This window comes from Dromiciops gliroides, chromosome 6 (assembly GCF_019393635.1).
Source record: "Dromiciops gliroides isolate mDroGli1 chromosome 6, mDroGli1.pri, whole genome shotgun sequence".
Lineage (NCBI taxonomy): Eukaryota > Metazoa > Chordata > Mammalia > Microbiotheria > Microbiotheriidae > Dromiciops > Dromiciops gliroides.
The window spans coordinates 99344664-99359897 of NC_057866.1; the positions used below are offsets into that span (position 1 = coordinate 99344664).

Below are 15234 nucleotides of genomic sequence, written 5' to 3' on the forward strand. Positions count from 1 at the left end.
AGAGAGAGAGAGACAGAGAGACAGAGAGACAGAGAGAGAGAGAGAGACAGAGACAGAGACAGAGACAGAGACACCTAGACAACTTGTTCAAAGAGCTTTTGCTCAGGATACTGCTCAAGTAAGAAATGAGGAAGGAAGACTACTCCAGTTCTAGAAGAGATTAGATGGGTTGTGATACTGACATGGCATTATGTGAGTAGAGTGAAAAAAGAAAGATAGAACTGGAGTGTGGAAAGGGGATGGGTGGAGGGGGCAGGAGAGAAAGTATGATAAAAGAGGAGAGGTGTTTAATAAATCTTGAATGGATGCGTGAATGAAGGAAGAGAGAAAAAATTTAAGAAGAAAGAAAAGAGAGAGAAGAGGGATGAGAGACAGAGAAAATAGAAACAGACAGACAGAAGGGGAAAAGAAAGCAAAACAAAGAAAACGGGAAAAAAAGCAGTGCATTATACATAGTAGGTGCTTTAAAATGTGGACTGAAGTCTCCTGCACACAGTAGGTAGTATACTAATGCTCATTACACCTAATGGATGAATGAAGAGAGAGGGGAAAAAAAGGTAGAAAAAAGTCAAAGAAAGAAAGAGAAAGAAAGTAAAGCGAACAAAAGAAAGGGACAAAGAAAGAGGAGATAGCAGGGGAGAGAGGGAGGGGAGGAGTGATCTCAGAGGCATCATTTTGTAGCCATAAACTTTGGAGGGCAGCTGGCCGGCCCTCTAAAGAGCCTCACTCCCCCCAGCCTGATCTGGGCCAGGATGGGGCGGCGTCATCCTCCCCCCAGAACTAGGAACCTCCAAGCAGCAGAGCAGAACTCCCGGCCGGCACTGGCGCCACAAAACTTGAGCTGTGGGTAAGACTTTTCCCCCTTCACATGCTTCGATCTTTCAGCAAAGGGGGGGGGTGTGTGTGAAAGGAGGAGGTGCTGGGGCGGGGGGAGGAGGGAGGGAGGTTCTAACCCGCCCTTGGCCCCATCCGCCCCCAGGGGGCAGCGGCCGGAGCCTGAGCGTCAGAGTCCAGCAGTTTTGGAGGGCGTCGAGCAGGAAAGTCTAAAGGTGACCCTTCGTCGTTGGCCAGAGGGGGCCCCTGCTCAGGCATAAATAGGCTACTCGGGCTGCCCTGCTCACAGACGGCCGCCCAGCAGTGCTGTCCGCTGCCAGCCCTCTGCCAGCCAGCACAGGTGCCCCGCGGCCCCTAGCCTGCCATCCCCGCTCCTGCCCGCAGCTATCCTGAGTGAGTACTGCCCCTGCCCCTCGCCCTACGGATCCCAAGCTCCAGGCTTTATTTCCTTAGTATATTAAGAAAGACTAATTCCTCGGTCCTGCAACTTCTTGTCCCAGAATGATAGCAGCTGTCTCCCATGTTGCTAGTCGATCCTCCAGGGACAGCCCCGAGCCCCTTCTGAAGTACACCTGTAGTTCCCTTAGCTCAAACCCCTCTGGCAGCAGCCAGAAGTTTGGGGACATCAATTTGAAATTCATCACAGTGTTGGCACAGAACCCATTCTTTAAAAGAATAAATACACCACTGATGTTTCCCACAGAAACATTTGCCGGTCTAATTAATTCCAGATGTGAGTCTAATAGGATTGGAGAAGAAAACCAGGACTAGGTTTCTCCAGATGCCTGATCAGAAGGAATAAAGGGAAGGGAATTGGGGTTTTCCACTGGAGGTGCCCATCTGGAGTCTGGAGCCAGCCTGGCGGTGGGTGGGGAAATGGGATACTGTACATGGAGAAGGAAGCCTGGTGATGTGTTCAGACAACCCTCCTTCCACACCCAGGCACTTGATATGTGTAGTTTCTTGTGGAGAGGTCGCTGTTCAGAAGGATAGCAGACAGTGGTCCTTGTCACCAGGCTGTCCCCCGCCTCTCTGTGTCTCTGGTGATCTGTCATGCCAATGAGGATCTATCACCCCTTTTCCACATTCAGGAAAATGGACAACTTGCTGCGTGTCTGCCGCTCCTGTAGAGCTGTGGGGACCCTCCTCCTGACAGCTCTGAGTTGGAGCAACTGTTTGCCAGTGGGGGAAGAGGCCGTTTGCACAGCCCCGGGTCTGGGGAGGTACACTATCTCCTTCACTGGGAAATGGAGCCAAACAGCCTTCCCCAAGCAGTATCCTCTCTTCAGACCCCCTGCACAGTGGTCTTCTTTACTAGGTAAGTAGAGGCGGCTTGGTAGAGCGAAAAGGACTTTGGACCCCGTGTTAGGAGGCAATGATGAAAGGAAAGATTTGGAGTTCGAAGATGGGGAATTTGAATCCAAGTCCGACCGCTTACTAACTGGGAAACCTTGAACAAGTTGAAAGTCCTCTCCGAGCCTCACCTTCCTCATCTGTAACATAAGAGGGTCCCCCCCCCCCAATGGTCCCTAAGTTCCTTTGTTTTCAATTCTAGGTGACCTGGTCTTATAGTCAGGAATACATGGATTCTTATCTTTCATAATACAATCATGTGACCTTGGACAAGCCACTCGATTTCTCCCTTCTCCCCACAAAAAAACTCCCTAAGACTATAGTTTGCATGTTGGTAGAGGGTGTTTTCTCACAAGGGGCTCCCTTCAGTTAAGAAATCACAAATCCACCCCCCCCAACCAAAATAAAACAAAAAGACAACCAACCAAAAAAACCTTGGTGCCTCATATGGGGACCCGAATACAGTAGGTGTTTAATCAATGTTTCAAAGTTAAGGGGGGAAAGACCCTCACATTTCTATCATGCTTTAGTTTCCAAAGCACTTTACATACCTTATCTCATTTGATTCTCACAGAAATTCTGTGAAGCGAATAGTGTATTATCATCTCCTGGAGAGGGAAATTAAAGTTCGTAAAGTTCACACAGCTAGTCAGTGGAGGAGCCAGAACCCACACCAGCATCCTCTGACTTCAGATCCAGGAAGGTCTTGGTGCCACTCTACATGCTATGATTTTTCCATCACAGAAATAATGGCTAATCATGCCCCTGCTTCTGCTCAAGGGCTCCAGATCTGACTCTCTCTGTACCAACAGCCCTGGGAGGATATGTGTGGAGCCCTTGGCCAAGTTTAGCACTGGGGTCCAGAATTCAAACTTACTTCAGCTCTAAAAAGTTTTAAGCTCTTCTTTCTTCCCCTCCCCCCTCTAGGGCTATTGGGTAAATAAGCTCAGGCTGGGGAGGTCTGAGCCAAAATAACAAATGGGACCATCTTGGAAACACAGACTTACAGGCTTTGAGGATCCATGACATTCACAGAACACTCACTTTACTTTGTAGACACTGTCTGCTTTGACTCTCACTGTGGCTCTGTGGAACAGATACTGTTATCATTCTTCTTTTAAATAAAAAAAGAAACTAAGGCCCTGGGAGGATATGACCTGCCGGGGATCACCCGGACACCTGGGTGTCTCCTGACCTTAAGCCCTATTCCCCACCTCTTACACTGCCTGGCTCCTCTAATGCCCCTCTGGCTGATATCTGCCCCCTGACAGGTGCGACACACAGCTCTGACTATAACATGTGGAAGAAGGATGAGTATGTCAGCAATGGGGTTCGGGATTTTGCTGAAAAGGGTGAAGCCTGGGAACTGATGAAGGAAATCGAGGCGGCCGGTGAGAAGATTCAGAGCGTGCACAGTGTTTTCTCAGCCTCAGCAATCCCCAGCGGCACAGGAGAGACCTCCACTCAGCTAGAGGCTCATTCGAGGCATTCGCTAGTAAGTGAATCTTCAGTGTATTTCAGAAGCATCATCGTCCTCATCCGTTCTCCAACATAGGGCACAGTGTCCTGCCACAGAAGGGGCCCCATGGGACGTCTAGAGATCTAGGTTGAGGTTCCAAATCTGAAAACTCACTAACCCATGTGACCAACGGTGGCTCACTGAGCCTCCCTCAGTTTTATTATCTGTAAAACAGAGCTAACAAGAGCATAGAATCATTCCATTAGAGCTGGAAGGGACCTCAGATGCCATCGGGATTCAGCCTCCCCATTTTCCAGATGCAGAAATGAAGGCACAGGAAAGTTAAATGACCTGCTCATTCACACAACCAATAAGTCTCTGGGACAGGGTTTGAACCCAGCTCCTAACTCCACGTCCGGTGCTCTATTCACTGTAGTACTTACGGAGTGAGGAAAGCACCCTGGAAATGGAATGGATTGTGATGCTGCTGCTGCTGCTATTAACACCCCTTGGAACAGGTCAACTGGGACGGGAACTACAGGTGATCTGCTTCAGGCATTTGTACCTGTAGAGAAGCAGCATTACCTGGGCCCGTGAGTGAATCATTCAAGGAGGAGGAAAGAACACTGCCACTGTCCATGGACGGGCAGGAGGGCTTCTTCCTTGGTGTCTTTGGGCTAATTTGGTTGTTTGCCATAGAAGGGTGAGACCCAGGCAGCCTCTGGGGCTGGGGAAGGGAGGGCCTGCCTTGCCTAGGTTTCCAGTGGTCCTGTCTCTAGCTCCTCCAGGATGCTGGTCAGCAGAAAGGCGTGACTCTTTATGCATGTAGCTTCTAGGGCTCTTGTGAGTTGTAACCTGGCACCTCCCTCAGTCCTAGGGGATGTTTCCCAATATAGTGAGTATGCATGCTTAGGCATGCTCCCTGTAGAATTCTAACCTGCCTAGTGTCTCCTAAGGCTCACCTGGTCTGTGCTTTCTGCCGCAGGTGTAGAATTCTCTGGACAAGGCAAGTTCCAACCAGTATAGGTTATTGAAGGAGGTGAGTCTCTGATGAAAAGTCACTCAGAGGCTGCCCCCTGTTGGACGATTCTTCTGATCAATCAATTAGTGGGCATTTAGTAAACCCCACACTTTCCCCCAGGCTCTGTAGATACAAATACAAAGAATAAAATAATCCCTACTCACAGGAACCTTACATTCTAACAGAAGAGACAACAAGAACATATGTAGGGGTACAGTGGATAAAGCACCAGCCCTGGATTCAGGAGGACCTGAGTTCAAATCTGACCTCAGACACTTGACACTTATTAGCTGTGTGACCCTGGGCAAGTCACTTAACTCTCATTGCCCTGCAAAAAAAAAAGAACATATGTCAACATATGAGTATATATAAGAACAATATAGTGAATAAATACAAATATATGCAAAAGAAGGTAAATAAATGCACGGATGCCTGGGAGTGGGGGTGCTAGCAGTTGGGAGGACCTGGAAACACTTCATGAAAAAGATGCTGGTTGAGTTACATCTTAAAGGAAGAGTAGGACTCTTGGAAGCAAAGGGAAAGGTGGAGAGTATTCCAGGCATGAGGACTAGCCACTGCAAAGGTATGGAGACAGGGGATGGGTCTGTGTGTGTAAAGAACAGAGAGAAGGCCAATTTTGACTGGATTTAAGAGTGCGGAAGGGGGAGTCATTTTCAAGGAGCTGGGAAAAATAGGATTGTGGCCTGGCTGTGAAGGGCTTTAAAAGCCCTATTTTCTTTTTATTTTCTTTTTTTTTTGGTGAGGCAATTGGGGTTAAGTGACTTACCCAGGGTCACACAACTAATGTGTCAAGTGTCTAAGGCTGGATTTGAACTCAGGTCCTCCTGAATCCAGGGCCGGTGCTCTATACACTGAGCCACCTAGCTGCTCCCCTATTTTATCTTTGAGGCAATAGGGAGCCACTGGAGGTGGTTGAAGAGGAGAGGCATAAGGTGAGATCAATATTACTTCAGCAGCAGAGTGGAGGATGCATTACAGTAGGGGTGACAGAGACTCTTCTGCATCATCCATTGCTCTTTTTTTTTTTTTTTTTAGTGAGGCAATTGGGGTTAAGTGACTTGCCCAGGATCACACAGCTAGTAAGTGTTAAGTGTTAAGTGTCTGAGGTCGGATTTGAACTCAGGTACTCCTGACTCCAGGGCCGGTGCTCTATCCACTGTGCCATCTAGCTGCCCCCATCCATTGCTCTTTTACGCATCATTGACATTACTCTGACAGAGCTTCTCCTCCATTTCCTGGTTAAAGGGGTGATTTTGTTCTGTATGGAAGCCCTTGGCCGTTATTATGTTTGTGGGGTCACCCTGCAGGTGCTGAGCCCAGTCCATCCTGTTTCCAGGAGTGTTACGGACTCCTCATCAGAGTGTGGAGTCTCACTGCCTTTCCTTTGTCAGGTGTCTTTCCTAGTCCGGATTGTTCCCAGCCCTGACTGGTTTGTTGGAGTAGATAGTGTCAATCTCTGTGAAGGAAACCGATGGAAAGAACAGGTCACCTTGGATCTTTTCCCCTATGATGCAGGGACAGACAGTGGCTTCACATTCTCCTCTCCCAACTTTGCCACCATCCCCCAGGATACGGTGACGGAGGTAAGGAACATTGGAATCAGGAGGGTCATCAGGACTGGGACGGACCTTAACCTTCATCCAGCCCATATGCTGTGGGCTGTGATCATTCTGGAGAACTGCTTTTCTGTCAAAGCTCCTGAGGGAGAAGGGAGTGCAGGATGGGTCACTGAACTTCTCTCAAGCACACAGACACTATCTCGGGTCACCTCGCTCCATTATCTGAAAACTGTCTAGACCAGGATGCCTAGATAATGCTTCAATGAACCCCGTTAGATAAGAACTGATGGCTGGGGAAATTGCCTAGTCAACTTGGCCCAGGCTTGGACTGTTACAGGGAATCTGCTTATTTAGGCTATGTCCCTGAATCCAGTTGAGAATTTAAGCTGCAAGGAAAAATGTGGTTTTTGGCCTATGGTCTTTGTTGGCTGGCTGGGCAAGCCTGCTGCTGGACTTCCCCAGCTATCTGACAATGGTGTCAGAGACCTTTCTGGAGATTGAGCAGTCTTAACTGAGCATACGTTTGCTTTGCTTAAATTCCAGATAACATCAACATCTCCCAGCCACCCTGCCAACTCCTTCTATTATCCCAAGCTGAAATCTCTGCCTCCCATTGCCCGAGTGACCATGGTGAGAATCAAAAAGAGGCAGAGGGTCTTTGTTCCCACTCCCCCCGTGGTCCGCATGGGGAATGAGATCGACGATGCCCTTTCAGGTAAGTCTAAGGGCTTCTCTCCCTCAGGGATGGTGGGGTAGCCCCAAAGTGAAGGAAATCCAGTGACCCAATTGGAAGTGAATTTAGCTCCAGCAGCTGTATGGAATGGCGCCACTGAGGAGGAGTCACTTCCTTCCCCCTGACTCTGGCTGAGGCTTTGGGGAAGAATGAGATAATGTAGGGGAAAATGGTTGGAAAAGCAGAGACAAATGTGAAGAATTTGGTGGGTTTGACTTTATTACCTTGGAGAGCTGACCTCATATAGAGAATAGAGGGCTGGCCTTGGAGGCAGGGAAGACCCAGGTTCATAAGCCTGCCTTTGGTACGCGTTATCTGTGGGAACCTGGGCAAATTGTTTAACTTCTCAGTGCCCCCCCACCCAGGCAACTCCCTAAAATGGGTTCTTAACCTGGGGTCTGTGAGTTTAGACTTAAAAAAAAATTATAACCGGATTTCAATCTAATTGGTTTTCTTTGTAATCCTTTGAACTTTATTTTATACATTTAAAAACATTATGCTGAGAAGTGGTCCATAGGCTTCCCCAGACTTTTCCAGGGGTCCATGACACAAAAGAGATTGAGAACAATTCTCTAAGTGATAGATGAGCTGCCAGTCTGTATTAGTGGAGGGAGTGTCCACACCAGGATGTCCTGACATCAGTGAAAACATAGGACCCAATAAAAGAATTAATTTTAAGTATGTACTTTTAAAATTATTTGTGACTAAACTGTGCCTCCTAAAATTATTTGCTACTTATATATTAATGGCTATTGCACCCGTTTGGGCAGTATTTATTATTAATTAATATTACATATTAGCAAAATATTTACTGCATGTTTCCCCAGCTTTACCACTAGCCTCAGGCCTACAGGCCTAAACAATTCCATACCCCTAAGAAACAGCATTCCAAGCAAGGAGGGAGAAAAGAGAGAGAGAGAGAGAGAGAGAGAGAGAGAGAGAGAGAGAGAGAGAGAGAGAGAGAGAGAGAGAGGGCGAGCCAGCGCCAGCGCCAGCCTCTTGGTCAAGGCTTTTTATCCTTTTTTGGTAGAGATGGATCACCATATTTTGATCTAAGCTACTTGGTTATAGCATCATTTGGTTCCAGTGATTGACATGACTTGAGGGTGGTCTAGAGAGTATACAAAAATGGCAGATTCCTTCATCTATGCATGTTTCTTCTCCGAGCTAAACAAAGCAATCAATCAGCATTGCTTTTGTTCACCTGGGCTCATCCCAGGCACTGAGCTAAACTTTCTGGGGTGAGGGGGAGAGAGTAACTAGATTGATGTCTTAATCTTTCCTAGAAATCTATTATTAATAATTATTTTCTCACAAGTAGAATAAAGTCTTCTTGTGAACTAGAAAGGGCCTTAAGGACAAACTCGTCCAGAGGAGGAAATAGATGATCAGAGAGGGGAAGGAATTTGTGATTACACAGGGCATGATTATTTCATAACATTTAACATTTCAAGACTTTCATCCTGTAATTATGGCTTTTAAAGTAAATAAAATGTCTACATAAAGAAGTTGAATGAATTTTCCCTCCTCCATTTAAAACAGTCCAGTGCTTAGCCTAAGGCACTGCACACAGTCGGATCTTAAACATTTGATTAATTGAATTGAAAAATCACAACACAATGTGATTTATGCTTTAGGAATACAGATTCATACTGATTCATGTTATGTCAGGGGAGGACAATTAACTAACTTCTTTGTTAGGGTTCTACCTCTTCCTTTATTATACAAATTAATCAGAATGAATTGGGCAATCTTTTCCTACCCATTCAGGTCCTTCATTCATAGAGATGCTCCATGCAATTCTTTCTATCCTTTGTACCATCTGGCCTGGAGGAGAGAAAATTTAAGTGTGGGGGGGGGCAGGGAAAGGGACTGTTGCCTGACCAATAATATCTGAAAGGCTGACCTTGGCCTTGCTTAGCTCCAGAGCACAGAAATGTAGCAGAGAGTACATTGGACTTGGAGTCAGAAGACCTGAGTTAGAATCTGAGCAAATCCTTCATCTTCGTGAGGTTCAGTTTTCTCCCCTGTAAACTGAGGGGATTGATCCTTTCAGCTCTAATTCCTATAAGGGAGGATCAATGGATGGAAGCCACAGAGAGGCAGGTTTGGACACAATGTAAGGAGAAACATTTGTTGTTGTTCCAATGACTTCCCTGGTTGATGTCTTGCATGCCTCCAAGTGAAAGGGGGTAGCCTTGAGAAGGAGAGGGTCAGTTCCCAGTCGATGGAGAGCTTCAAGCAATGGCTGAGTTATTGCTGGCTGAAGATGGTAGGGAGGAGTTGTCTACCATTGGAGGGGGCTGAACCTAACCACCTCCCTTCCAGGCCTCTTCCAGTTCTGTGAACCTATAATTCAGTTCTATCAGAGTCCCATTCGCCCTCCCCCACCATTCCTCCCCCCAAGAGAAACAAACACCCAAAACTTAGTCTTTCAAGTCCTTCAAGTTAGCTGTGCACTATTAATCCTTTATAGTTACTCTGAAATTAGTCTTTCTAGCCTGTTGAAAGACACAGTAGAAAGGGGGAGGCAAGGACATGGTGAGGACCGTATGATTTGGGGCCATTGCTTTGGGACAAACAGATCTTTATCTTAATGAATAAGGAACTTCTGTAGACCTTAAATTAATATGCATTTGAAATTGTTTCCAGAAGTAAGATGAAAGACCTTGGTATGGCATCTCTGGGCCACAGCAATTAGGCTTTCAACAAGCATTTGCTGGGTTTTCCCTCCTTTCCTAGGCCTGCACTGGAGGCTGTTGAGGGAGACGGAGAAGAAGCAAGATCTGAGCCTGAACCCTCAGAGTCGGAAGACTTGGGTCCCCTCCCCATGAGGGGGATATTACATACTGCAATTAGGTGTTGACCTGATCTTGAGATCCCATCCAACTGCAAGACCCTAAGATTCTAAATTTCTAGGATTTCCATTCAGTCTTCCCAATATCCCAGGAAGAGAGGCTATAAGATGGAGACTTACAATTTGCTCACTGGGAAATTGAAGTGCACAGGAGGGCAATAGTGTGCTTTACGTAGTTGGGTACCTGATCCAGATGGACCGCTCTTCCCCTTCTCTCCCCCACTTACTGCCTAGTGTCTATCCAAGCTTGGCATTGAGAAAAATTAAGTGGTTAAGTGGTTCAGCCATAAAGCCCAATGGATTCTTTTTTTTTTTAAATTTGGGGAAATGAGCAAGACATAGTGAAATGCAAGAAGGCAGAGATGAGCTGCTGCAGCCCATGGTGCCCATGGTACCCACCATGGGAGGCCAAACCGTGGGAGGGGCCTGCCTGCTTATGATAATCTGGAGATCTGGCTGCTCCCTTTGGAATCCATTAGGGATGAAAATCAAATGTTGCAGTTTTGTCAAAACTGTTGTCAGAGTGTTTGTCATTTTTTGAGTGTTTTCTCACAATAGGAGAGCTTGGCACTTTCTGGCGGAGTAAACACAGTGCACGCGGCGGCGGGGGCGGGGGCCAGGAGCCTTCAGGCTGCCACAGAACGACGGCTCATTTTCAAAAGCAGAAAACAAAAGCTTTTATTTACCAGGCAACATATGGCCTTTATTATAGGAATGTAAAAATCAAACCCTTTGAATTCCACGTCCCCAGGCCGATTGAGTAGCTATGGGAGATGTAGTATCCAAAATGGATTGGCTTGAGGATAGAAAAATTACTCCCTATCAGAGCTGAAAGGGACTTTAGAACATTGACTATAAAACGCCAATCAGTCATCTACTGAGAGGCAGCAATGACCTGGGAGGCTCTATCTAGTCCAGAGCTTTCATTTTACCAATGAGGAGCCTGAGGCTGAAAAGTGCCCGAACATGGCGAGTTACGTAATAATAGCTAGCATTTATCCAGCGTTGTAAAGCCTTGCAAAGTGCTTTACAATTATTATCTCATTCGATCTTCACCACAACTCTGGGAGGGAAGTGCTATTATTATGCTTGTTTTTACAGCTGAGGAAACTGAGACCCCGGGGAAGACTTGCTTAAGGTCTAAGTAGCTGAACGGAGATTTGAACCCAGGTCCTCTGATTCCAGGTCTAAGATTCTTCTCATTACCCGGTGCTCCATTTCTTAATATTAGAACTATGAGTAAACCAACAAAAACAAGTTACCAGTCTTGGCTTTTTTTTTTTAAGTTTTACATGGGGGGGCAAAAGGAGCAAAGTCTAATTTTTCGGAAACTCATCTCGATTAGTGCTTGATTTAACTCTTGCTGGATCTCTTCTCTGCTTTGTCCATTTCCAGAAACACCTCTGGACTGTGAAGTCTCCCTGTGGTCTTCCTGGGGTCTATGCACAGGCCCCTGTGGAAAGACAGGCGCCAAGAGCCGCACCCGCTACGTCCACCTGCAGCCAGCCAACAATGGGACACCCTGCCCAGACCTGGAAGAAGAGACTGCATGTGAACCTGACAACTGTATCTAAGGGGTGTGGCCGACCCAGCCAGCCAAGTGGCCGGATCACTTTTGGTTAATCTAGCTGGGCTGGAGGCAGAAACTGGCTGCGGAGTCAGTCCTGGGGAATTCAGGTGTGGCCTTGGCTTGGCACGGGGCCTTATCTATGGAGCGACCCTCTGTTCAGCCTGGGTGACCAATTGTGGGAGATGTTTCTGATAAAGTCCTAAACATTCACGCAGTTTTCTGACTTGGGTTGAGCCCATAGCCCGAATAATCTCTCCCAAAATTGTAGGAGTGCTCACAGTACCCTCTAGTGGCAGAATGGGAGATTTCTTCCTACATGAGTTGGATTCCCTTCTGAAAACTGGCTTTTCTAATATACACGGGACCCAGTACGTTCATATCCTTCAGTGCCGGCATGCCTACTCCCTGATCCATCTTCCATCTCCCACAATCCCACATCAATAATGAGATCCTAGGAAAAACATGACATTTGGAGAAACAACGTGACAAGGGGCTGTGGCATGATGTCATACGTACTTAAAGGATCCGTGATTTCCTGAACGAAGACAATCCCTCCACTGAGGCAGATCACAACCCCTCCTCCTACACACCTTAATAGATCATAGGAACACAGACTTAAAGCTCGGAGGGAAAACTTAGAAGTCATGTAGTCAAACCCCCTCATTTTATAGATGAAGAAACTGAGGACAAAAAAATTAAGCGACTTGCTCTAAGTTACACAGGTGACAGGGTCAGGATTTGAACCTAAGTCCTTTGATTCCAAATCCTGTGCTCTTGCCACTGACTGCATCACACTGTCTCCCCTACATTTTTATATGTTGCTGTGGTAAAAAAAAAAAGACACCCCCTCCCCAAACTGGTAAGCCCTACAGAGATGCGTGTCTCCTCAACTTGGCTACTCTGGTTTATAGGCACCAGCTACCAGACTTTCCCCCAGGTTATGCATTCTAGCTTGATAGACTGGGAGTTTTTGCTTGGCTGATCTGACCTTTCAGGACTCAGGGCTACCTCTGCCAGCCGTGGGACCTTTGGAGGAAGTCTTTAGTGGTTAGCCTTGACAGTGGTAGTGTCTCCCCAAAGTTGACCAGGGCAATGTTACTTGGGTCATGCCTGAACTAGAACCAGTTCTTCCAGAAAGTTTACTGATATATATTTGAGGCTAGCGATAATGATGTTCTGGATTAGGGTTTTTTAAAAAAAACTAATTTATTAGCTTTAAGCAAACTTTACATGGCCTTCCCATGCAACTTCCCAGGAACCTTTAGGCCTCAGAGGAGTGGAAATAAGGGAAGGCCCCTCCAGGCAATATTCCCATTTGTCCTCAGGTTGGAGTAATCCAGCCGCCAGCACCTGAAATGTGGTTGTGGCTGGGATCCCTTCTGATCCAGCCTGTTCCTGTGGTTGTGTCAGATGGTCACCTGAACAGGGGTAGAAACAAGGGATGATATGAATGGACAATCTGGAAAGATTCACCTCATTTTAAAAAATGTTACTGATCTCTTTGCACATAAATAAAGTTTCTATGTTTCTTCACAAATTTCCATGAATCAACCTTGCTCATGTCTAGAAAAGTCACCAAGTTGGGAGAAGGGTCCTCTCATGGAATTTATTTATTTTATTTTTAAATTTTTTTGTGAGGCAATTGGGGTTAAGTGACTTGCCCAGGGTCACACAGTAAGTGTCAAGTATCTGAGGTCAGATCTGAACTCAGGTCCTCCTGAATCCAGGACCAGTGCTTTATCTACTGTGCCACCTAGCTAGCTGCCCCCTCTGATGGGATGTAGAACTAAAAAGGAAGCACCAAGGTTATCTTGTCCAACCCCTCTGTTTTATTATTGTTTTTAAATTTTATTTGATTATTTTTCAATTAACAGCCATCCATTTTCTCTTCCCTTCTACTCCCTCCCCCTCCCCATTTGAACAACCAAAAAGAAAGGAATGAAGGAAGAAAGAAAGAAAAAGAAAAACTGCTGTAACGTAGTCAAGCAAACAAATTTCCCCACTGACTCTGTAACCTTGTCATTTGGCAGAGGAGGAAACAGGGGAATAAAGTGACATCCAAGACTATACAGGCAATGGCAGAAGCAGGATTTGAATCCTAGATTCCCTGACTTCAAATACAACATGCCTTTCACTGAGATAACTCCAAGGAACAGAGTAGTCTTGGGATTCTAGGAACATTGATCTAGGGCTGGAAGAGACCTCAGGGGCCAGCTGTCTAGTCCAACTCACAGATAAGGAAACTGAGGCAAACAGGATTAAGTGACCCACCCGGAGTCATATAGTATCTGAGGCTAAATTTGAACTCAGGTCTTCCTGACTCCAGGTCCCAAGGTCTATCCATTGCACCACCTAGCTGTCCTAGGTCTGGTTCTATGATCCTAATAATCTATTTCAGGAGTGCAATGCCCACAGGTATAATTGTGTGTTAATTATTTGCTGACTAACACGAATGAATAAATTGGCATCGTCCAAGTAATTATGTCCAAGAATTTTTCTATACTACAACAGAAAACATGTCTTTGAAACTGTAAGCTAATGTTGAATATAATGGAGAAAACACTGGGAGCATTCTCTTTAAAAAATCAGTGTTAAACAGGGGCATCTACTCTCCCCACTGCTGTTTAACATCATTTTAGAAACCGTAGCCATAACAACACAGCATGAAAAATAAATTGAAGAGATGGGCATTAGCAACGAAGACTTTCAAGTCTCTCTATTTGCAGATGATGTGATTGTTTATCTGGAAAATAAGATGGTCAGCAAACAATAATGAAAGACCTTAGTCAAATATCCACCACACTCCATCACCCTACAAAAATCACCTGCATTGCTAGATTCCTCCACCCCAAAGAGGGAGAAACAGAGACAAAAAGAAATGCCCTTTTCAATAATGATGCCCAGTATTTGGGTGCCTATTTATCAAGACATCAAAGAAACTGCACAAAGATGATTTCAAAATGATTTAGATAGAAATAGAGGAAGAACTGAGAACATGGAGAGCCTGCTCGTGTGGATGAGAAAAATAGAATAAAAATGACAATAGTTCTCAAGCTAACAGATTTAATGTGGTATTGATCAAAAGAACAGCAGGATATTTCATAGAACTGGATAAAGACATGTCAGAATTTTCATGAAAAAAATGGACAGATAATATTATAAGAAATTATGCAAAAGCAGGCAAGCGAAGGGGGAGCAGCACGGTCCTACCTTATCTTGAGATGTACTGTAGATCTACAATTATAAAAAATGCCTGGTTCTGGAAAAAAGAGTAGGGAAATAGATTAAATGACTTGTATTCATTGACCAATAAAACCTGAGGATGTCAGAGTTGGAAGCATCCTTAGAACAAAGAATGTCAGAGCTGGAAGAGACCATAAAATACAGGCTCTAAAATGTCGGATTGAGAGGGGGGTCTTAAAATAAGGGTGCAGCATGTCAGAGCTGCTAAGGACCTCAGATGTCATCCAGCCCAATGCCCTCATCTCACAGATGTGGAAATTGAGACTCAGAGAAGAAATTTGATTAGTCCAAGTTCTCAAAATTAGGAAGCAGCAGAGGCAAGATTTGAATTCAGGTGCTTTGACTCCAAACCCAGTATTCTGACACCATGTTTAGAGTCTGCATGTTTGGAAAGGTATCCAGGTCCAGAGGCCCTTTGATCTCACTTGGTGGGTGTAAATGGAATTACCTGCCTGGGTGCCACCGCCACATGTTATTTCTCACGGAAATCAATTTCTCTGGCTTATTCACTGATATGCCAATACCTAATGGGCATTTAGCACAAGGCCAGCCTTACCGACAACTGGTCCGTTGCAGGAGGAGCA

The 15234-nt window shown here is 45.7% G+C and overlaps 1 protein-coding gene across 1 annotated transcript; it reads left to right on the plus strand.

The window, feature by feature from the left end:
• Window positions 1-789: 789 nt before the first annotated feature.
• Window positions 790-12889, plus strand: SPON2 (spondin 2). Its single transcript, XM_043971618.1, has 6 exons — window positions 790-847; window positions 1926-2152; window positions 3459-3682; window positions 6080-6271; window positions 6791-6962; window positions 11233-12889. The coding sequence occupies exons 2-6, from the start codon at window positions 1930-1932 to the stop codon at window positions 11409-11411; spliced, it is 990 nt and encodes a 329-aa protein (XP_043827553.1). The 5' UTR covers window positions 790-847; window positions 1926-1929; the 3' UTR covers window positions 11412-12889.
• The last annotated feature ends 2345 nt before the right edge of the window (window positions 12890-15234 follow it).